The 24,647-nt window shown below is 41.4% G+C and overlaps 1 protein-coding gene across 2 annotated transcripts in view; it reads right to left on the reverse strand.

Annotated features, from left to right (window-relative positions):
* Positions 1-24,647, reverse strand: part of kalrna (kalirin RhoGEF kinase a) — a 219,025-nt gene that overhangs the window by 116,018 nt on the left and 78,360 nt on the right. For both annotated transcript variants that reach the window (XM_033613134.2, XM_033613126.2), the window contains exons 10-16: positions 23,667-23,858; positions 20,463-20,594; positions 16,792-16,890; positions 16,508-16,639; positions 11,359-11,481; positions 1,805-1,996; positions 692-861 (exon numbers count right to left, since the gene is read on the reverse strand). In XM_033613134.2, the coding sequence (XP_033469025.2) occupies positions 692-861; positions 1,805-1,996; positions 11,359-11,481; positions 16,508-16,639; positions 16,792-16,890; positions 20,463-20,594; positions 23,667-23,858 (1,040 nt within the window). The remainder of the gene's footprint in view (positions 1-691; positions 862-1,804; positions 1,997-11,358; positions 11,482-16,507; positions 16,640-16,791; positions 16,891-20,462; positions 20,595-23,666; positions 23,859-24,647) is intronic.

A 24,647-nucleotide genomic window follows, 5' to 3' on the forward strand; every position in this document is an offset into this window, starting at 1 on the left:
TGTGTCAACTTTGCAAAAAAAAAAAAAAAAATAATAAAAAAAAAAAAAAAGCACACTTTACTTTGAAGTGCAATTAACTTCCAGCACAGAGCTTTTACTTTGAAGTGGCGTCCCCTGCTATAGAGTGAGTGACTAACGGACGACTACAAGACCTTCCTCGTTATGAGGCACCCCTCTGGCAACATAAAGATGCTCTGAGGAGAAGTAGCGCTCTGACTTAAACATGGTAGGCACATATACGTATTGTATACCTGCTCATATGAAATACTAGTCTTTTAATTTCGATTTTACCATCTCAACGAGAATGGGGATCAGCTAGTAGATTAGTGTATGAACCAACCAGCATTCACACCACTTGGTAGAGTTACATCCAAATACTTTCCCCCATAGCAAGCATTATTTTATTTCCCTTTACACAAATAATAGTAAGAGGAGGAGGAACAGAGAGATGTTGACAGTGTGAGAGATCAAACAGAAGAAAAACTGTCACATATTTGTGTCAATATGGTAATTATTATTCCTAATCTTGGCTGTATGAATTTGACTTTTTAATGACTTTTAAAGTATGAATATTATTACCTGAGCTGCCGTATTAATCCCCCCCTCTCTTTAATAACATTATAAATATTAATATCATTACCTGAGCATTTCAAACACCATTCATGAATAATTATCTGAATTTTATTATTACCTGAGCTGCTGTATTAATTCCTCTCCCTCTTTAATCACATTGAGCGTCGCCTCCAGTGTGGCCGTCTGCTGCTGCTGAAACTGCTGGATCAGAGTCTGAACCGAATCCACCGAATCGCAGCAAACTTCGTCCAGCAGCTGTTTCTGCAGCTCCTCCATCCACGACCACAGCTGGACACACAGTCGGGCACACAGATGGACAGACAGGCAGGCAGGTTAGTAGATGTGTGATAAGCAGAATTTTCCTTGCACTGAACCAAGAAGAAAATACTGGATCCTTAAAATAACACAATATGACACAGTGCAGTGCCACTGATTGTGGGAACTGTTCGTCCTGTGTCCTGAGTGAATTCACAAAAGGATTGCTTTTATTGATAAGTACTTATATATATCGCTTTGTGTTTTTTCTACTGTTGTTTCTTGCTTGCACTATCCCTCTGCTGCTGTAATGCTGCAAATGTCCCAGCTGTGGGATGAATAAAGGATCATCTTGTCTTTCTTATCTTATTTTAAACCTACACAAATAAAAAAGACACTGTCTTATTCTCAAAGCACCCGCAAAGAGGGTAAACTGCACTGCCAAGCAAACAGCATCTTGGTGTTTCCGTGCTATTTGAACGTTTTTAACTGAGGTAACATTGAGGTTATTCAAGTTAACTAAAACTAAACTAAAACCTAAAATCAGGTGTGAAAAAAACATGTTAGTTAACTGAAGTAAATCCTGGATTTTAAGGGAAAAAAACTGAAATGATATTGTGTACTTACAATACAATAAATTAAAATATGCAGGAAATGTCTTAAGTTTTAGCCTCTGTTAATTTGGTCAAATTGATAAACACGTGGACACATAAGGAGGTATTGGTGCAGATGTTTATTGAAAATAATCCTTTACACAGCATATATCACATCGACTGATGGTGCATTCAGGTGACTGATGACCAGTCGATTGGTAATAATAGGAATATTAATTGTTTAATTGAATCAAGTTATCATAAATGGTGGATATCAGCGGCCGCAATCCATTCAGTTATGCGGTTAACGATGAATTAATAACTCCTGGGCAGTAAAAAGATGTGTGCGAATGTGTGAGTTTGTTTGTGTTTACGTGTCTCACCTCCTTGGTGTGCGTGTGGAAGGAGACGGACATGTCCAGCAGCAGCTTCCTGTGTTCGACTCGGCGGACAAAGTCCTGGATTCGGACCTCCAGGTGTCTGGCAGCCTTGTAGATTTCCTCTGGGTCGCACTCTCCGGTCTGAGCCAGCTGCTCAGCTGCCTCCAGCAGCTTGTCTGCATTAGTGTATGTGTTCTGTAAGAGGGGGGGAGGGACCGTCATCATCATCATCATTATTGACAGCCATCCACATGATCAATATCTGTAATAATCTCATGCCATACCCACAGGAACAGTTCTTTTGTTTCATGCCATGTTAATTTCGCCACACGTCTCATCACAGCTTTCACAGTTCTTATTATCATCTTCTTCATCATCACCATTATCATTATGATTTGTTTTTATCATTACCTCAACAAGGTTTGTTTTCAGTTTAATTCGATTTGTTTGTTTGTCAGCATGATTACAGAAAACTACAGGCTGTATTTTAATGAAACTTGGTGGAAAGGTGTGGCATGGGCACATGTGGGAACTCACTAAATTTTGGCGCTGATCCGAATCACTGAATGGATGGGAGATAGGGCATTTGGCCTTGGAGGAATAAATGCTTTACATCTTGAAATCCAGCAGGTACTAAAGTTCGATAATGACAAAACATAGCTGACTGTAGAAATACGGTGACTCTGTATCAAAATCCACATTCACTGATATCAGTAATCCTCTGGGGAAGCCTACACATGTAGGTGCTCAAACTTCATATGGAGCATTTGTGTAAGACGTCATGGGAGAATCAATACCATTGTAACTATGCTTATTTCTCAAACCAAGGCATGTTTATGGAAACTACACACATACCACACAACTAATTGTACTCTTATACCCTTTTCCCACCAAAATCAGTGCGTATATGCAGGCTTTTTAAATGCTGGAAAACCTACTAAAAATAGGTGATGGACTCTCCAGCAGCAGTGTTAATTTTGTTGATGAAAACTATGACGAAAGTCTTTCATCAACAACCTTTTTTCCATGACAAAAATGAGATGATGACGAGCTAGATCCTGATAATAAAAACTAAGACAAAATCTATGTTTGATTTTTGTTGACAAGACGTGGCAAAAATGTTAGTGGTGGACTCTCAGACACTGAAAGCCGAGAACAATCGTGCTTGCAATAATCTTCAAATGCCGAATGAGTGACAGGCTGTTAAATTCCAGTAAATAGTCAGTGGCAGAATATTTCACTAGCCAGAAAAACCATTCACACCGAAGCAGCATCAGTTGTTGGTGCGAGTTGTGAGCTGTAATTCAGCAGTAAATAATCAGCCGTGTGTGTCTGACTGTGGATGGTGGAAGTTGAGGATGTTGAGCTTTTCTTATGATGATCGGGACGTGTGTGCATGTAAATCAGCCCTTAAACATGTCAAACACTGCTGGAGAATGACAGTTTGTAAGTGTGTAGAAACTATTTATAGCTGTAGGAAAAAACTCTCTGAGTGGAATTGTTATACAACCTGTCAAGATTCTAATTTGTTTAAAGATTAAAAAACATAGAAAACACAGTGGCTAAAAGTTGACGAAACTTTCAGTCAACTAAAACATTTTGAATTTTCTTCAACTAAAACTAGACTAAAGCTATAAGATAACTATAAGATAAAAACTGAACTAATAAACAATTTCGCCTCAAGACTAAAACTAAATATAAAATAGTTTTCAAAATGAATGCTGTTCAACAGTAGTAAACAGCTTGGTAAACAGTAAAAAGCAGCATGGAGGCCAGTATAAATGTTAAAGTGGTTACTTCTTTGTTGTATTTGTTACTTAGTCACACTCTTTTTCAAATTTGGTGCCGGTTAATTTGAAACAATTTTCGAGAGCTGCTTGGATGGACACAGGTGGAATTTCTGTTTTCGTGTCATTGCATCGCGCCCCAGAAGGGTCAAAAATAAGCGTGACTACCCCGGTGTCACGTTTCCAACAATGCCAATGGGACCTGGAGATATCTGTGACTACTGCAGACTCATTTATTCTGGGAATAAATGCCCTTTGCAACTCTTGTTTTCTGGTTTTCAATGTATGTTCAGTAAGTTATATATTTCCACTTTAGATGTTCACAATAAATGCACAGCTGAGATGATGAGGCGCAAGGCGCAATGATATTTGCGCAATGATATTTTGACATATTTTGACATATTTGTAACAGTTTTGGAAACATATCCAGACATATATTGCCTGCACTCACAGATTTACATGTCATAGAAGACTGGACTAGTGGTCTATTTGATTCTGAATTTCTTCTTCATTTTATCACCATCATCATGTTTTCTTTTTCATTATCACTAACCATAACACTTTTCCAATTAGGACTATTTTTTGGCATCTCAACTTCTCTGCTGGTGTTTCTGATCTAGTCTAAATTAGATTTACAACTTAACACCCCAGCAGCATAGGGAACTGAATCTCACACACACAGACACACACACACACACACACACACACACACACACACACACACACACACTCACACAGAGTCGGATCACGTTATATTAAAATGTTAATTCCGGTCTCTGTACATCAACAGCGTGAGGTTTCCTGTCTCCACCTCTATCTTCACCAAAAGGGACCAAATCCTGTCTGAGAGTTAAAGCTCTCTGCATTCATCAGGAGGACAAAATGGATTAGTGTCGGTCTATTCTGGTAAGTATGAGAGATTATCACTGGAATATTTCACTTCAGGAAATAAATTCCATTTAAGATATTTTGGGTTGGCTGGAGGTTGTGGGTGTGGTGCTACAGTGAGGAAAAAATGTTGTATTATGATCCCAATTATTCAAGAATATGAGTTTGGGTGAGCGCTTACAGTCTGGATGTTTTAGAGGGATTAGTCAAAAGATAAAGATTATAATTTACAAGGGATTATTACTCTTCACTGCATGACTGGTTTGGTTCAGGGTGAGGATTATAGCAGGGAGACGACAGGAGAGCAAAATCATCCATGTCACCTGAATACATAAAATATAAAACCTAACATAAAACCTAACCTGACTTTTTAAGACATATATAAAAAACATACCCTTCAACAAAGAAAAATAAAATCAGCTGACAGAAAAAATAAATTCTGTGGCAGTGTTTCAAAGGGACAGAGTGAAAATCCATCCACCCCCACTGCATGAAATAGATCGATTGCCACTATCTCCTTCGTTTTGCTGATATTCAGGAGTAGTTTGTTGTCCTGGCACTAGAGGGTCAGGTCCCCTACTTATTTTAGGCAGGCATTTTTATTGTTTTCTGTGGTCAGGCCCACCACTGCCCTGTCATCAGCAAACTTGATGATGGTGTTGGAGTCAGAAGAGGCTACACAGTCATGTGTGCAGGGAGTACAGCAGGGGGCTCAAAACGCAGCCCTGGGGTGCTCCTACATTAGGCTCTGATCACAAAGAAAGCATTTTAGCAGCTGGAGGCTCCTTTTTTTAAAATTGTTTTTAATGAGAAAGAAGCTTTTTGCTTGCCTGTTGCTATACGGCTCACGTTTCTGCACTCTAGGTGCCTGGCATTTTTGCCAGAGCACTCTGCACTCGAGTTGAAAAAACTTCAACTCAGAGTGGAAGAGCGCCCCACTTCATCCCCTTTTCATCATCTTTTTTTCCCATTGACCAATCAGATGATTTGAGAGGCGAGCATTCTGTGGTAGTCACGACAACAAGTTTGCGGTTGGTAAACATTCGAGGAGAAACCGGTGGTAGCAGCTATTGGATACCCAGAGCTATATGGCCGGACAATAGACAGCAGGTTGTCAAACTGCCCAGTCATCCTAAAATATGCCTGGAAACAGCCATCATGGAGGCGAAGCTCCTGGACCAACAGCCCTCTTTTTTAGGGTCTCATGTACCCACATATATCTCCGTTTCCCTGTGCCCAACAAATTGTTTACTGACAGCCTCTCACCCTCAACCAGAGCTACAGCAAGTACCCTCTGCCTCGACATTTTAGGGACTAACTTACTGTGAAAAACAAAAACAAAACGGTACATTAATTACAAAGGACGGTTAGCATAAGAAGGTTATGCGTTGGTTGCCTGACAACAATTAAAAGGCACATAAAGCTTGGCAGCGAGGCAGTGCAGTGCACCTCTCACCACCACAGGTCTGCCTGTCAGGAAGTCAAGAATCCACATATACAGTTAGGTGTTTAATCCCACCTCCTTGAGCTTTAAGACCAGCCTGGCGGGAACTATAGTGTTAAACGCTGACCTGGGGTCCGTTTCACAAAGCAGGTTCAACAAACTCTGAGACTAATCCTGAACTCTGAGTTGATCTACTCTGAGATAGGAAACTCTGAGTTTCCGGTTCCAGAACAGCTGATTTGAATCAGTTTAATCAACTCAGAGTAGTTTCACCTGGAGTTAAGCGCGTGCACCACAACTATAAAAAGCCAGCATCAATGGAGCCCCAATTCGACGAGTCACCATGGCAACGGGGAAGAGGAGGGCTGCGTTTTTCACCCCACTAGAATTAGAAATCTTAATGCGCTCATGCGGCGAGTTTGCACATGTTTTCAAAAAGAAGTACAACACCGCTGCAGCTGCAAAAGAGAGGGAGACGGCGTGGGAGAACATTGCTGCTCGGGTCAATGCGTAAGTTTAAATGTAGTCCTTTGCAATCACAATAATATTACAGGGGAAAACTGCTTGAATGGTAGCCTATTAATTTATTTCATTTAGGTGCAATCCCGCAGGGGAGAAGCGCACTTGGCAGCAGTTGAGGATGAAATATAAAAACATTGTTCAAACAGGTAAGACCTCGGCATAATCTCATGGGGGTACCTCATTTTGATAATGTTTTACATTGTAAAGTAAATATTAAGTGGCTGTTTGACTGTGCAGTTGTTTTATCCCCAACATAATGCTGTTTTCACACACATAAATATCTTCTCATCTATATCATGTTCTGTTAAATAATTAAGCCTATTTAAACTAACACAGACTTCTACTCAGCCAACAGAAAGAAGGCAGATGCCTGTAAAACGAGCACACTTTTCTGACCGCCCTGCATACAGTTGCCTTACTCAAGTGCTCAGCATCTCCGACATTGTACAAAAACTTCCATTTGCAAAGAAACGCAGCGCAACACACAATATCTGCTGGGATGTGAGAGCATGACTACGATTGGTAATGTTGCAAATAAGGATGGATTAGGTTGTGTATGTAGATGATGGACTGTGACGTGAAACGGTACAGCTCAAAAAGATAATTGTGTGGAAATGCTAAAACATCTATGCTGATAACCATCTCCCGACGAATATTTAATTCTCTGCACAGTAATGCTGCACCTTCATCCACAGGATCGTTATCAAAAGGACATGCCATGTTAGTGAAAAAAGTCGCCACCTACTGTGCCTAATGGACTTCTAATATACTGACTCTGATTTTTTAAAATGACAGACGGCAGAACTAGGCTACGCCAAAACTCGCCTGCTGACTGAATGAATGAGGAAATCAAATGGACTGTGTGGCTCTGAAAGAGGGCGGAGACAGAGAGAAACTCGAGGTTCATTGACAAAAACCTGGTCCCGACCAGGTTAGGTTCATAGAGTCTGTTACTACGGTAACTGCCCGAGAGCTTAAGTTACCTCTCTCTCTCTGAAACAGGCTAGAGTTACTCCTCTTTCTCTGGTTTGAGTTACCTCCCTTTTTGAAACGGAAAACTCAGAGTTTCCCTCATTTCAGGGTTAACAGACTCTGAGTTTTCACTAAACCTGCTTTGTGAAACGGACCCCTGTAGTCATTGTGAACATCGACACTAGCTGGTCAGCACATAGTTTTAGGACCCGCCCACTTGTACTGTCTGGCCCTGCTGCTTTCTTAATGTAAGCACGCTTGAAAGCCCTCCTAACATCATGCTCAGAGAGGGAGATAGGTGTGAAAGGGGCATTCACCCATCCATTAACCCCTGCTTCAGCTTTTTTGGCTCATTGGCTGCAGATGGCCTCAAAACGAACATTAAAGATAGTCAGCTCACTTGCTATTAACGCATCAGTACTTGACAAAGAGGGGGAGTAATCTGTCATAGTTCTTAGACCTTGCCACATGCTCCTGAGATTGCCCTCATGAAACTGTAGCTTCACGTCCTTCCTGAAGCCCCTTTTTGCCTCTTTTACTGCTCTTCTTACATTGTAGGCTGCTGCTTTATTACTGTCCATGTTTCCAGACTGTAGCCTCACCATAACCAGAGGCTTCAATCCCTTGACAAAATCAGTCTGACCTCTCTGTCAACCTACAAAACAGTGTCAACCCTCCATGAAAAAAATTTAAGATTTAAGGCACTGAGAAGAAGCTGAAGGATGAAGGCTTTAATGCGAGAAAATGAGTTCTGGGTTTTCATTAAGTATTTCTGTTTGATGTTTGGTTGGTTCAACTAATCAAATCACTGACTGAACTTGCAGTAATGGCAGTAAAAAGACATTAAAATGACGTATAAACTCATCAAGTTAAATATCAATAATGAAATGAATCTAAGCATGTCTTTTTGTTTGTATGGGAAAGACTGTCTGACAGTAATGTGGGTAAACATGCTAACATATTCATCTCTTGGCATGTATCTTAAACATGCACTAAATTTATTAATGTTATGTATATTGCTAAGTGGAAAGTTTTACAGGCAAAACACCACAAACTGCATCAAAATGCTAATGGGGGAAAAAGGAGTGGTAGAGAGCGTCTGACCCAAATAATGCAGATCCAGCAGGTTATGAAGGTTAATCCTAATCCAGAGTGTAAACATCAGATTACACAACTACATACCCTTTATAGGATTTACACTCAGTCTGTTATAGGATTATCACTTTACTGAAACTCCACTGAGCAATGCAGCGAATGATTTATCAATGGCCATAAATTCTGATTGGACACGTGGTTTACCATTATTTGATTCGAGACAGCAATTTCCCTGTGTTATCTTTTTTTATGCAAACCTTATAGTCTGTGTGATGTCATCAATAATAACATAATGAAGAATTAGATTTCATCTGACATATCAGAATTAAGGGGTTGTTTGCTCAAATACCGTACACAAACCTCAGTGCACTGTACAGGAGATGCATGAAACTAACAATTGAGTTGCCTTAGACTGAAGGGAAAATGAAAGAAAGAGACAGAAGGGGACTATAACATGACTTGGTTGGCAGTGTTTGTCTCTGCTTCCATAGCAGTCGGACAGATGTGAGTAACATGAAGCAGAGAGCAGTGAGAGCAAGGATCATCATCTGCATGCCACATCACCGTGAACCATCGTGATGACTCGGAGACGGAGGTGCACCAAGGGGCGCAGCCCGTTCTGCCAAACCTGTGGTGCACAAGACACAGAGCCAACGACAGACTCTTGAAATAACAGAAGGAGGACAAGAAGGAGAAGTGGTGCAAAGAATCATGTCAGCTCTTAGCTTTTAATAAGTGGTATATATTCTATATATATCTTGCTCACGAGTGAGGGTAGAATGAAGCATGAGGTGGACCCACAGTTTGGCACGCCGTCTGCAGCGCTGGTACAGACCCTCATGGTGAAGAGGGAGCTAAGCCGGAAGGCAAAGCTTTCAATTTACTGGTCCATCTACATCCCAGCCCTCCCCAATGGTCATGAGCTCTGGGTAATGACTGAAAATATGAGGTCGCAGATACAAGCGGTCGAAATGAGTTTCCTCCGTGGGGTGTCTGGGCTCAGCCTTAGAGATAGGGTAAGGAGCTTGGACATCCGGAGGAAGCTCGGAGTAGAGCCGCTGCTCCTTCGCATCAAAAGAGGTCAGTTGAGGTGGTTCTGGCATCTGATCAGGATGCCTCCTGGGCGCTTCCCACTGGAGGTGTTCAGGGCACGTCCCACTTGTAGGAGGCCCCGGGGCAGACCCAGAACCTGCGGGAGGGATTACATGTCTAGTCTGGCTTGGGAACACCTCGGGGTCCCCCAAGAGGAGCTGGAAAGCATTGCTGGGGACAGGGGCATCTGGAATACTTATGTAGGGTTGGGCCAGACTTCTTGAGCCCAAAGCTCTGCTTTGACAATATAAACTGTTGAGAAAGAAAATTAATTGATCAGCCAAGGCAGGTGTGGAAAGGTGGTGGGATGTCAGAGCCGAAAACAGTGGAGAAAAATGACAGGAAGACAAAGGGAGAATGACAAGATGAGGAAGGAAAGAAGAAAAAGTCTGTGACTTGAAATGATGCAGACTGGCAGTGTGTGTTTGGGGTTCATTTAACAGCAGAGACAGTCAGGATTTGATGATCCTGATCACATTTAGTCTCCAAAGCAATGCTTTTAAATGCACACACACATACACCCACATCTGCTTTATAAGGACTTACTTGACTTAAAAACAAATCAATTGAGGCACCTGACAGCTTCACCAGAAAAGAACATCACACACTCTTACTACGACCAATCCACTTCAAAGCCCCTCAAGGCTTCAGCTGCATATGAACCAATATTTCTGTGTGCTTCTTAAAGCAGACAGCTTCGTACAGTGCTGAATAGCAAATGTTGCGTAACCACAGGGCTCAACTGGAGGCTCAAAGACACTGAGGGCTCTGCAATAATACTGCCTGTGTACTGATTAATATTAGACATAAAGTGTCACTGGTGTTTGTTCTATATTATCTTTCTTTTTTTACTATGGCAAACGTTCAAACCATTTCCACTGCGGCATTGATTTTGCACACAAACCACATTCTTACCCCATTTTTTTAAATCTCCACTGAGAGCTTCAACATGTTTCTTTGTTTTGTTTGCATTTTTTAAACTAAACTCCAGTGTTTCCTACATGATAGACTGTAGCACTGGAATTCAGGAATGGATAACATCTTCTGCAGATCTTTTAGGAAAAGGCTTGTGACCATAAATGGTTAGGTAGAGGTCTTCATGCTTCCTGCTGCCACTAGGCATGGTGGTTTTGAAAATTTGGGATTAATCAAGGAAGATTACTTGCAGATGTTTGCAAGGCAAGCAAATAAACATTCAGTAAAAACAAACTACTAACTTCAAAATATTCGTGATAGGAGCGGACTTTTTCTGTGTTATGTTGATATTGTAAATGAGAGCCCAGACATGCACTGACCAATTCCTGAGCTCAAGAAGTTTGGATATGTGACAAAATTTACAGTTTGGGACAAACGAAACAGACGAAAATATGTCTGTTTCATAAACTATTAAAGTAAATTACTTAAATTAGTAATTAAATTAGTTATCTAGTCATTGAGTCAGCTCCATGCCAGGAGCCTGGAATCGACTCACATGACTTGGACTAAAGTCAGACTTGAGCCACAAATCTGATGACTATACTCAACTTGACAAAATAAAAAAGGGGTGCAACTTGACTTGGACTGGAACACCAAAGACTCCTGAGTTTATGTGGACTTGGGCCTTTTGACTTGACCTGATACCTTCTGATACTGCTTATCCTGTTAGGGGCTGCGGGGGGGCTGGAGCCTATCCCAGCTGACATTGGGCGAGAGGCAGGGAACACCCTGGACAGGTCACAACAACAGGCCAAAAGCTTACTTTGGACAGACAGACTCACCTGAGCTACATCCTCAAAGTCATCGTGTCTTTTCTGCAGGGCTCGGGCTCTGTGGAGGGATTTCCCAACACCAGTGTGTTTGCTGAGGAAAGCCTCGCCGTGGTTTTCAATCCAGTCCATCACCTGGAAGAGAGAGAACACAAAGATCACCATCACAGCATCTTTTCACACACGCTCAGGATCAAAGGTCACCTGCTGAACCTTCTGTTCCTGGCGCTGCACCCTTTTTTCAGATAGTGTACATGCAGATCAAGTCCTACAAAATGGTCTCAGACCTCATTAATTAAGAATGAAACAGATGAAACCTTCATGATCTGCATGGGAAATTTAGGTCACAGCAGCTGAGAAGAAAGGATGTTAAATATTCTGTGCCATCAGACAAGGGTAGCCCAAACGTCATCACTGATGTGGTTGGCAGACGACTGCCGGTCACCAACCTCAGCTTTGTTATTTAGTCGATACATTGTTGGTATTTCTTCTTATCATATGTGTCCTTTAAAGGACACATATGATATAAATGACATAAAGCACTAGACAACCAAAGGCCATTGAAAACATGTACATTTTAAGATTTGCTTTATAAGTGTCAATGGAGTGGGAGAATTCGATTGAGAGTGGAAGGCTATTCCAACCTTTTGAAGCAGCTACCGCAAAGGCCCGATCTCCCTTACCCGCCGGCCTCGATCGTGTGACAGTTAAAGGACATTGTTCTGAAGATCTATGAGTTAAACAGGATACTGGGGTGCCAGCCCATGTATGGCCATAAAAACAAATGAAAGAACCTTAAAATAAATCCTGTTTTTGATAGGTCACAACTGCAGGGATGCTAGAACTGGTGTAATGCTGTCTCCTTTTTTTCTGGCACCAGTGAGGAATCTCGCTGCAGATTTCTGTACCAGCTTCAGGTGAGACAAAGATGAATGGCCAACAGCCAGGTAACCTGGTAGAGTTGCAATAGTCAAGCCTTGAGGAGATTAATGCAGAGGTTACAGATGTTATGTCACTGTGAAAGATGATGGACTTGAGTTTTGCACTATTTTGTAGATGAAAATAATAGCCCTTCACCACAGAGTTGATTTGTTTTTCAAATTTGTGAGCAGAGTCAAAAATGACACCAAGAGTCTCGGCATGGGTATGAATGTATGATGTGAGTGGGCCTAAGTCACTGACTATGCTGTCTGTGGTGTTGGGGGGATCAAAAACAATAACTTCTGTTATGTTATCATTTAACTGAAGACTGATTTTTGCCATCCAGGATTTCACATCCTGGAGGCACTTAGGGATGTGATGGAGCTGGAATCCCCTGGGTTTAATGGAAGGTAAATTTGGGGGTCGTCAGCATAACAGTGAAAGGAGACATCTTGCTGGCGGAAAAATGGAGCCTAATGGAAGCAGGAACAGTGCAAGTAAAATGGGTCCTACAATAGAACCTTGAGGTACACCACAAGTGATAACGGGCAGAAGAGGAGGAAAGGCAACTAATGTTAATTGCCAACCAGTCCTTTAAGACAGTTTAATAAAATACAATGATCAACAGTGTCAAAGGCCGCACTGAGGTATAAAAGGATCAAAATGGCATATTTACCACTATCTAAAGACAGCAGTAGGTCAATTGACAATTTGTGAAGGGCAGATTCTGTGCTGGGACGAACCCTAAAACCTGACTGAAGTTTATTCTTGATGTTGTTATTAGCTCGATAAGACAGAAGCTCTGAAGAGACAGTTTTCTCCAGTACTTTGGACAGTAATGGAAGCTTGGAGATGGGACGAAAACTGTTTAGTACAGATTTGTAATTTGTATTTTAATGATACAGAGCTAGAATTTACCAGTATGTCTGATCTGGATTTGACTGACAGAATTTTACTGTTAGCCGACTTCAGATTAATCGTGCGTTATGTGGTTGGACTGTGTAGGGGAATGTAAATATTTGTTTAGGATTAGGATGAGGGTTTGGTGCAAGACCACATTAGCACATCACTACGTCTCACATCTCACATCGTAATGTTGGTACTTTTACACTAAGTACTTCTTCCACCACTGACATCTCAAAGCACTTTTTTGGACCCAGAAAGAACTGTGTGTATGGATGAACAGTGGTGTCATTCATGACGTCAGTGTAGTGTAGTCAGTCCAGCTGGAGCCACAAAGAGGTCAGTGTGAGGTCACAACACACAAACCGAAGCCCCCTGACTGCAGCTGGACTTTCTTTGTTAGAATGTGGAGCTAAAACTGCCAAATAAAACTACACACCTAATATGTTCTCTTTCAGCCTTTACTCCTGCATCTCTGCCTCTTCCTCTCTGGGGTCACATATATCCTGCAGCATTACAACTCTGGTTGGAATAGCCCTGTTCTCAGTGATTTATGGACTATTGGTATGAGCTTACTCTCTCACTTGCTCCTTGTCTCACTTTCTGTGTATGTCTCTCACCGTCTGTGTGTGTCTCAATGTCTCTCTCTGGGGTCTCATAGAAACTGAAGCATGACGAGTCCAGTTGGCAAAGCTCTGTTTTCAATGAATTTATAACCGACTGATACAAACTCTTCTTAACTCACTATTTCTCCGTCTTCTTTTCTCTTTGTCTTTTTAGCTCTCTTAAACACTCTCACACACACTCTCTGGGGTCACATATAAATGTTTGCATGGCGCCCATACTGAGAGCATCCATCTTTGAATTTCTAGTCTGACTGATGCCCCAAATCTCTCTCCCTTAGGCCTCTCATTCATACAGTGCAGACATGATGATGACTTCAGTTACAATGGACCCATTATTTTAAATCAATTCAATGTGCTCTTGTTATTGTGTGTCCATACATAGACATACATATAGGCCACTTTATTAGGAACACCTGTTCAACTGCTCTAGACACGGTCAAGACGACCTGCTGAAGTTCAAACCGAGCATCAGAATGGGGAAGAAAGGTGATTTAAGTGACTTTAAATGTGGCATGGTTGTTGGTGCCAGATGGGCTGGTCTGAGTATTTCAGAAACTGCTGATCTACTGGGTTTTTCATACACAAACATCTCAGGTAAATAGGCTATATGATGCTTGTTAAAGTTGCTTAGCAACCTCAGACACAATCCGCCACTGTGCTCTTGAAAGCTGGCACAAAAAAGGCACAAGAGCAGCACCCAGCGCCCAACCTTGCATTTTCCAGGCGGTTAAAGACGCGGCATGTGGACGGCCCCTAATTTCCAGGGCTGGTACCTGTGGTTATTCCACAGGCTAGTTAATAGAATAGAATAAAATAATGGTTATTCGGACATGTTTAAAAGAAACGAACAAGCTTTGGTTAGAAAAAATAAAAAATAAAAAAAAAAATGTAATAAGAAATAAAAAATTAAAGACATGAATAAGTTGCGTTAAGTAAAGGTCAGCCATTCAGCAAGTCACAAAGACAAACCAAAGAAAACAAGAACAAAAAAAAAAAAAAAAAAAACCAATAATAATAATAATAATAATAACATGTTGGGCAGGAAATCCAAAGTGTGGGATCATTTTGAGAAGGTGAAGGACGAACCCAAGGTGATATGTAAACTCATCCTCATTGGTCGACTACAAACATGACGTATCATCTAAAACATGGAAGTAGCTACATGCCCATTAGCCCACAGCGTCATTAACAGGCGGCTCGCTCAGTGTGTGACGTGCACTTGTAGATAAAATATAGGCCTATATTAATGAAGGTTCATTAGTACGGTTTTGTATTTTTCTGTAATGTAGCACAGTGTTAACAATGTTACTGATACTATTCTTTCTCACACCCTTGAACTATTAATATATCATTTAATAATTAAATTAATATCATAACATGCGGGCGACTAGTTGACTAATGGCCATAAATGACGACTATTGGTCAACTAGGAAAACTCTTAGTTGGGGGCAGCCCTACAGTTTTATGTAGTTTTAACCTGTTGGAGGGCCATGAAGCCTTCCATCTAGGAAAAAAAAAACGACCAGCCCCATAAAAACACAGATAAGCAGTGGTGGTCAGTGCAGCAGGTTCAGTTGATTTTGAGGGATGCGCTCTGGTGTGGGCAAGCTGCAGCAGATGTGCTGCCCAATGTCCATGCCCCATGTATTTTAGCAGTTAAGTAGTTGTTCCTGACAACATATACATTCATCTGTTACTCTCTTTGCCTGTAGGTGGCGCATGTTGACATGTCTACATCTGTAGGTCTGAACAGTTGCTGCTGCTGCGTCTTTGTCTACAAGGGGCGCAGACTGGATTGAAACTGCAGGTGTTAAAATCCAGTGACTGCATCTCTGCAGCTGGACGATGTTGCCTGGGATTACTGTCAGCTGTCTTACATCAGCGACGCTCTGAGTCCTTGTTACTGTACTTTATGTGCATAATTTTGGAAGAAAAAAAAAGAGAAAGCTCCTGAGAGAGTGCACATGTGGACTCTTTACTGAGATTCCAGAGGCTTCAGTAATGCCAGCGGTATTTGGTTGTACCTCATTCCTACTGCATTACTGTCAGACCCACAATCACATTAAAGAAAGTAATGTCACAAATAAGACCTCCTCCTCCTCCCCAACTGATGAAACTTAGTCCGCTGGTTAAAAATACCCTTCATAAAACATAGCTGTGATATTACATTTTGAGCTCCTGAATATCTCTAAAACCTCCAGGAATCTGGGCTGACACCTTTCCAAAACCACACAGTCTGCTTGTCTGTGAAATATGAGCAGTCGTACCAGCGAAGCAGAGATCCGCTCTGAGCATTTCATCTCAGGAATTTTCACATTACATACCGCTTAACTGGGACGAGAGGACAGCGGAGATGAATGAATGTGCTGTGGTGATTCTCATCTGTTCTGCTAAGCAAAATCCATCGCATCTGTTCAGTTGATCACATGTTTACATACACGATTACACACTCCACTGTGGTTCGACAAAATCCTCTGACCTCGTGAGATTAACATTTTTACAAACACTTAAGTAAACACAAAACTGCAATAAAAAGTTAGTGTTGTTTTTTCGCAGTTCATAAAAAGCTGTCATTTGTGAGTTCACATCCAATAGCAACAAAACATTCCTACTTCTTTCTCCCTGACACACTCCTACTGTTGTCATTTCACTTGCCTGCTGTACTGTGTGCGCGTGTGTGTGTATGTGTGTGTGTGTGTGTGTGTATATACCTGTTGGACATCTTGTTGGAAAACACACAGCTGCAGTCTCTGGTGCAGTCGGACCTTTCGATGCTGCCAAATATTCTCCAGACGCCGCTGATGGTGGAGAACCTCATGAACCACATCCAGGATGCAGTGAACCTGTGAAATAATATAAATGTTAATTCAACATTGACATTTTAGATTCATTTTATTCCCTTTTTAATTAAAATATAATCCTTAAAGCTGCATCTTTATTATCATTGCCTAGCAGATGAAGTCCAGCCCCCACAGTAGAACACAATGGCACTGACCGCTTTGGAGTAATTGGCAGTGGCTGTCAGCGACTCAGAGTTGCCGGGACTCAGAGGCCTCTGGAGGACGTCCAATAGGGCTTTGCCGTCTTGACTCACCTGGGAACACAGACAGGTGGGTCAGAAAGAGATTGGACAGGAAACACAGAGAGACAGACAGAAAGAGAAAGTTTCTTTAAAACAGTGTAAATAGTAATTGGACTGCACTTGTAAAGCTCCTTTCTAGTCTTCCAACCACTCAAAGCGCTTTTATACTACATGTCACATTCACCCATTCTCACACACATTCACACACTGGTGGCCAAGGCTTCCACACATGGTGGCACCTGCTACTCAGTAACCATTCACATGCACTCACATATCGATGGAACAGCCATCGCGAGCAATTTGGGGTTCAGTTGGTGTTTCTTAAAGTCAAGGATCCTTCTTTGGTAGGACAAGTCCTTCCAAGGAAGGATCCTAAAAAGGCAAGGCAAGATTCCTGCCTAGCATTCGGTGAACACACATTGGAACAGGCTGACAAGTGTCCCCAGGCGTACATCATTAATCCTCAGCGGACTGAGGGGGTTTCAGGATACTGTGATAATTTTGGCACTCTCTAATGTTGTTGTACAGTTTGAACAAATGTCAGCAGTATTTTCAGAGTCATGTGACTTTTAGGGAGAATATATTTCTGGATTAAACTCTTGTGGCACTTAGCTCTCTATCCCTGCTGTAAATGATTGATTAAACTTTTGTGTTTTATTTGAATCAGGGACAGGTTTTTTAAATATCTCATTATGTGGCAGTGGACACATTGGAAAGTGTAAACAATGAGGTTTCTGTCAGTATTTCTTACGCTTGTATGATAAAAACTCCCGGAGATTTTAATCCAAATAAATGACATATTTATCTAAATCCTGCTGAGCTCCGCTGGCGCAGGTTTCACTGAAGAGGCCCCGCCCTCACTTCCAGCAAATTGTGTGCAAAGCATTGTGGGTACTTTATACCTGCTGAGGATACACCCAACACACATGCACCCTTAAAAATCTGTGAATGAAGGACTCTGTCGCTGGTAGAATTTGAAGGATCCTTGACATTGGAACAGTCCTTAGGCGGGATTCGATGACGTAGCATCCTTGAAATTCAGCCATTTAAGGATCCTTCCTTGACTCTGAGAAACACCCAGTATCTTGTCCAAGGACACTTCGACATGCAGACTGGATCGAACCACTGATATTCCAAATGGTGGATGACCAGCTCAACCCCTGAGCCACAGCCACCCGTGTAAACCCGTGGTGGGTGTGTCAGAGGGGTTACCAAATCAGCAACTACATGTATATAAATAAATGTCTGGTCGACTTTTACCATATGATTACTGATTTTACCTTCTTACAATTTTTACTTACCACATTTCAAACTTGCTTTGGCAATGTAAAGACATGGTTCTCATGCCAATAAACCCCTTTGAACAGAGTTCACTGCCCCACCGTCTTTGTTTGAATAAACATTTTGCTGTGGCTGAAGGCAGCCCCGGAAGATGAAGACAATAAATCAAGCAGCTAGATGTAAAGCGTAAAACTGCCTTTTTCAAAGAACTTAAAATTAGAAAGAATTTTAAAGTATTTTCTGCTTCTTTTCTGCTCTGTGTCCATCTCCTCTCCTCTCTTTGTTTTCTCTCCTCACCGAAACAAATATATCCTTTCTAAATCAGCGCTTCCCTTCTTACTGCTAATTACTAAATTATACATGGAGACACACCACTGAAACCTCTGCGTCACACACAAGCAGTGACCCTTGTTTCCTTTTCTGCAAGAAATGAGCCCTGTGTGTCTTTTTACGTCCCCTTGTGTTCCTTTTATAGCTCCTCTTAATGCCGTCTGTAAATCACTTTGAATTGCCTTGTTTTTGAAAGGCAGGGTAAAAAATCAATGTGCCTTGCTTTGCCTGTGATAAGTGTTTTTTTTTTAATCAATTAAAGACAAAACAATAATGAACTTTGAAGATATGTTTAGAGTGATAGTTATTTCAGTTGCATTGCAGTGCATTTTATGAAATAATGGCTGACACTTAATCAACTAATAGTTTCAGCCTGACTACTTTCGCTTGAGGAGGAACCTCTCCAGAAACTTTCCTGGCTCCTGAGCTGGTAAACTGCAGGCCTGGCACTAACATAAAAACACATTAAGAAGATTTACATAATGAGATGTACAAAGGCAACAAGCTAAAGAGTATTTTTTTACATGGTTGGGTATGAAGATGATTCATAACTGAGGTCCACTGCCTGCTCTGGCCTTGATCAGGAGGTAGAACACCAAACAGCATAGGGGAGTTTGTTCTTTTGAAGCAGCAATGAAACAAATGCTCTGCGGAGATTACACACGCTTTCTGTCTCACTTAAAGCAGCTAAGTAAAAAGCTGTCTCAGCAAATGCCTCTACACACACACACACACACCTGGCAGAGACACCTGCATTTTCATCTTCTCCACTTTTAACCATTCAAAGATGTTTGTAGTCACATAACAGAAAGCACGATGTAACTCATCGTTACCAATTTACATCAAACAAAAGCTTCTGCTTACAGTTTTACTGTGTGTCTTGTCGTTTATGGAAGCTTAAAAGGAACACCGTCACACTGTAACGCACTTCCACTTCATTAAATAAACACATCAAGTCAAGAGTACAAGATAAAAACCACTCGCCGTGCACAGGGCGTGTCACTTTTTGAAGCGCGCTCACAGGAGACAGTGCTGTCATAGCTTGCCAAACCTCACCATCTCAGTGTGAGCCTCTGCCCACAGCTCAATGTGTGTGTATATACGGACTTATCTTTTCACAGATAAGCATAAATTGAGCTAACACTGCGACAGCCAGCCAGTTGAGATAAAACACCGGACGGCAGCGAAGGGCAGAGGAGAGCGGGAGTGTGTTCCCAGACTAAATTTAGTGGAACGTGGAAGGTTTTCAGACGGCGGATCTGGATACGGAGGTGGTGCGGCATCTGACCAACGCCGCCCTGTCATCACAGCCAGTCACAGCCAGCATCACTGAGCTGCCAAATAGCGGCGCTGACAGCACCCAACGGAGAGACAGTGTAGTCCGAGGCACACATCCCTCCCTGTGGGGTATCCTAGTACGGTTTCAGTCTTTTCAAGAACTGATTTTGCAGGATTTTCAGGACCTTTCCAATGTCCAAAAGCTAAAATGTTTCATTTTGCACTTCAAGCAGGGCAAGCCAAATCCAAATATTCCAGGGCATGCTATGTTACAAACAGAAACTGCACTATAATTCATATTACTGTCTTTTATAATCATCACTATCACAATAACAAACAACGGACACATGTTGGAGCTCTCCTACACTACACACATGGAAGCGGAAACTGACGCATGCTTCAAAATACACATTTATAATGAGAACAAGTGAAGAGAGCAATGTTTTGTAAGCAAAGACGGACAATGACACAATGGAAGAAACTGGTGCCAGTAACTGACAGAGATGCCTGTGAGCAGTAAACTGAAACTCCAGGCTTCATGTCTTTAGTTTAAAAACAATAAGTTGATAACACAGATGCTACAGACGACAGCTCAGTGTCAAATCAAATTTCGGTTGGAGTAAATGCTGGCTAAAACCTTTGTGACATCATCATACAAGCAGTAAATGTAATGGTTAGCTGTGTTGTTGTTTTACCTCAGTGTACGCCTGCGTGACCTGCTCGTACAGGCTCTGGTGGCGGTGGATGGCGATTTCCAGCTCCTGCATCTCCGACGGTAACCCTCCCTCACTGCAGACTTTACACCAGGCCTCCACCTCTGACAGGAACTGAGGAAGCAACATGGAGAGTCATACAATGTGTGTTTTCCTGTGAGAATTAATCTGATGAGACGATGAACATATGGATGAATTAATTAGTGTATAATGTAATGTTGACTTCTCACATTACAGCTGTTAATCTAACTAACAGCTCTGCACATTCTTTATCTGCTTTCACCCTCTCACAGTGTGTCATTGTTTCAGGCCAAAGGGTGACAGTGTCCCTCGGTCAGTCATTTGTTCAGTCCATCTATTCAACACTTTGGTCCAGAATAAGATTTCTCAACAACTACAGGCCAGATTGCCATGACATGTTCTGTTGATATTCATCATCCTCATGCTATAAATTCTAATTATTCTAATGTGTGTTGGCAACTGTGAGTTGCGGAGACATTACACAATATGTGTAGAGGTTATGGTCAAATATAAACTCATGAGCTTGGTCCCATGTAGAACACTAAATGTCAATATTAGGTCACACGATTAAAACAACTTTCACAACACCATCTTAAAATCTTTTTGACTTCATATAATACATGATCTTCCCTCTTCATATTTACATTTGAATCCCCACTAATTGTAAGAATATACATAGACTCAACCACAGCAACATCACGCTAACAACAATAATCACTTCCGAGTAGACATCTGGCAACTGTTTTAAACTGTGGATATATATGTGCCAGCATTTTCAGCTTTAACTGTACACTTTAAAAATAAATACTTAAACACTGGTGGTCCAAACTATTGTTTCTGCTTTTAGGTGACACATGGCTGCATTTCCAGCGGCCATTGTGTCACCAAATCGGGGTGTTTCTAGCGAGACATTGCTATACTTCCAGTGGAATTTTGCTGCATTTTTATCAACCTTTGTGTCACCAAAACTGGGTGTTTTTTTAGGGACACACTGCTGTATTTCCAGCTGAGTTTCAGAGTATTTTCTACAGCCATTGTGACTTCAAGACAGGGCGTTTTTTAGCGAAATACATCACTGTATTTCCAGCTGAGTTTCAGGGTGTCTTTAGCAGCCATTGTACCACCCATACCAGGCTTTTTTTTTTTTTTTGCAACACAGCTGTATTTCCAGCAGTATTTCAGGTCATTTCCAGTAGCCATTGTGCCACCAAAATCGGGTTCTTTTTAGCAACACATTGCTGGATTTCCAACAACATTTCACTGGGTTTCCAGCGTCTGTTGCGTTACCAAAATTGAGTATTTTTAATGACACATTGCTGTATTTCCAGCAGCGTTGTGCAGTATTTCCAGTGGCCTTTGTGCCACCAAACAGGTTGTTTTTTGGGGACACATTGCAGGGTGTTTCCCACAGCCATTGTGCCACCAAGATGGGGTGTTTTTTTGCAAAATATCACTGTATTTCCAGCAGAGATTCAGGGTGTTTCCAGCACTCATTGTGCCACCAAAACTAGGCTTTTTTGTGCAACACAACTGTATTTTCAGCAGTATTTCAGGCCATTTCCAGCGGCCATTGTGCCATAAAAACAAAGTTATTTTTAGCAACATATTGCTGGATTTCCAGCTTCACTTCAGTGTGTTTCCAGCGTCCATTGTGTAACCAAAATGGGGTGTTTTTTAGTGACATATCACTGTATTTCCAGCAGCATTTCAGGGCGTTTCCAACAGCCATTGTGCCACCATGACAGGGTGTTTTTGGGACACATCGCTGTATTTTCAGCAAAGTTTCAGGGCATTACCAGCACCAAAACTAGGTTATTTTTAGCAACACATTGCTGGATTTCCAGTGTCGTCTCACTCGGTTTTCAGCAGCCCTTGTGTTACTAAAATGGGGTGTTTTAGTGACACATAACAGCATGTCCAGCACAGCTTGTACATATATTCTAAGTCAAAATATAATATTTCCTAACCATAACCAAGTAGTTTTCGTGCCTAAGCATAACAACACATAAACTATAACTTTGTTTAAGACGTAAAGCTTGAATATATCTGTGGCATAGTAGTCAATGGTATATGTTATATGTTCCTAGGGGAAACACTGCTGTGTGCGTTTTGTGTAACAGGTCGATGTGGTAGTCTACTGGTAGAGTAGAGAGAGAGCTAAGTATCGTTGAAGTAGAGTAGAGCAGGGAAGAGAGATGGAAGCAAAATATATTAAACCCGGTGTTAATACAGCAGAACTGGAGAGAGGGGTGAAAAATAAATAGAGGTGGGCATGGCTCAAATAGGGTGCAAAATTATAGACGGAGAACGATTGACAAAGATTGCCGCTGCCAAACTTGACCATTTTCTCATGGTATCTCAGCTGTTCCTTGTTCCAGTTTGCTCAGCCCCATTAAATTGTATGTATTTGATTCAGGGTTTTTTTTAATCCAAAAGTCATTGGGATTCAGGAGTGTATTAGTGCTGTTACTACTTTTAAGGTAATTTACTAACAGGGTTAAGGGGCTGCAAGAAATGAAGACGGCCTTTACTCCTCTCTCTCTAAATCTCTCTTGTTTCCACACTCTAACGTTTGCTCTCTCTGTAGCCTTGCCAATTTTCTTTCGTTTGTGTCTCTCTCCCCATCTTGTGTTCCATCTTTCATCCTGACACATTTTTGTTTCTCTGTATTTCATTAGGCTCTCTCTCAATCTCAGCCAATCCCTTCTCTGCCCCCACCACTCACTCTCTCCCTCGTTTAGTCTTTCATCTCCGGTTCTCTCAAATGTACACTTGTAGCTAATGTCAAGGGCCCAGCAGGAATCAAACAAGTCCCATCTGTTGCCATGTCAACCTTCCAAGAATCGGCAGTAGAGCAGTTTGATCTACTCAGTATAATCAGACGCTAAAAATGTCCCATTTACATTTTACATTCTGGACATGTGTCTGCTGCAGAGAGATTCCTAGATTAGATAGTTACCGCATCAGCGACTGAGCATCCGCAGTCTCACAGTGAGTGGAGCAGCTTTTCCTCTAATGACGGAGAAGTGAGTGGGAAGTCGTTACATCCACAAACATGTCTGATGTGCTTCCTCCTAACTCCAGCTGGAAATAGATTTGCTCTCACTACTGCCAGGTCAGAAGAAAAGCTCCACTCAAAGACATCTAGGTACACTTGTTTCTTACCTGTTCAGCCTTCTGGTGAAAGACAGACGACATGGCGAGGATGGTGGAGCGCTCGTCAAGTGCAGCAGCAAAACTTTTCCAGTCCTGATCCAGCTGACTGGAGATCTGTTTTATCTGTGTGGAGGCGTAGTGACCGGCTTCTGCCAGGCGGCTCGCCACTGACATGATTCTGTTGATATTTACATAGGCATTCTGGAAGACGGAAAAAATTAATTAACATTCACAACAAAATGCTGCTGGTAACCAACTGGCTGATCCTCTTACTGTCATCACTGGGTTTAATAATTGTAAACATTTTGCATTAAATACATCAAGATGCTCAAATCTGTAATGATAGGTACAGTTGTGAGTTTTTTCTATAAGTCTTTTTTAAAAGATTTATTTAAATATGTAAAAGTAGATAGTGTCTCTTACTGTTCTGTACTAATCTAAACCTAATTTAGAATACACTGAATTCTACTTCATGAGATAAAGAAGCAGTTTTTATTTGTTTTTCTTATTGCTGTGGTTGTTTTTTTGCTAAATTTGAATAATTTCCCTTTCCCATTGACTTTTGCTGTTCAAGGTTAAGACAAATCGTTAACTCAACCTTTCACTGTGAAATCTGATAAGTTGATCTTACTTAAAAAGACAAAGAAAGGCTGCTATTGTTACTATTGATCTGTTGCACACTATCTATACCACAGTTTTTATTGCACTTTTAATTATTATCTCCTGGACTAGTGAAACCTTAAGGTACTTTTAGTCTTTTAGCCCTTCCTGTTATGACAGAGTTGATGTATTTATTTTGCCCAGAATTCCTGATTGTACAATCATGTTATTCAAATCAGCGTTATTGCTGTACTACATGGTTGCCTTCTGTGTGTCCTATTTGTATATGATGATTGTATCTGCTATGCCGCACTATATGCCCAAAACAAATTTCCCGTTTGAGACAATAAAGTTCATCTTATCTTAAAAAAAACCCTACGAAAGCGACTA

This window comes from Epinephelus lanceolatus, chromosome 14, assembly GCF_041903045.1.
Source record: "Epinephelus lanceolatus isolate andai-2023 chromosome 14, ASM4190304v1, whole genome shotgun sequence".
Lineage (NCBI taxonomy): Eukaryota > Metazoa > Chordata > Actinopteri > Perciformes > Serranidae > Epinephelus > Epinephelus lanceolatus.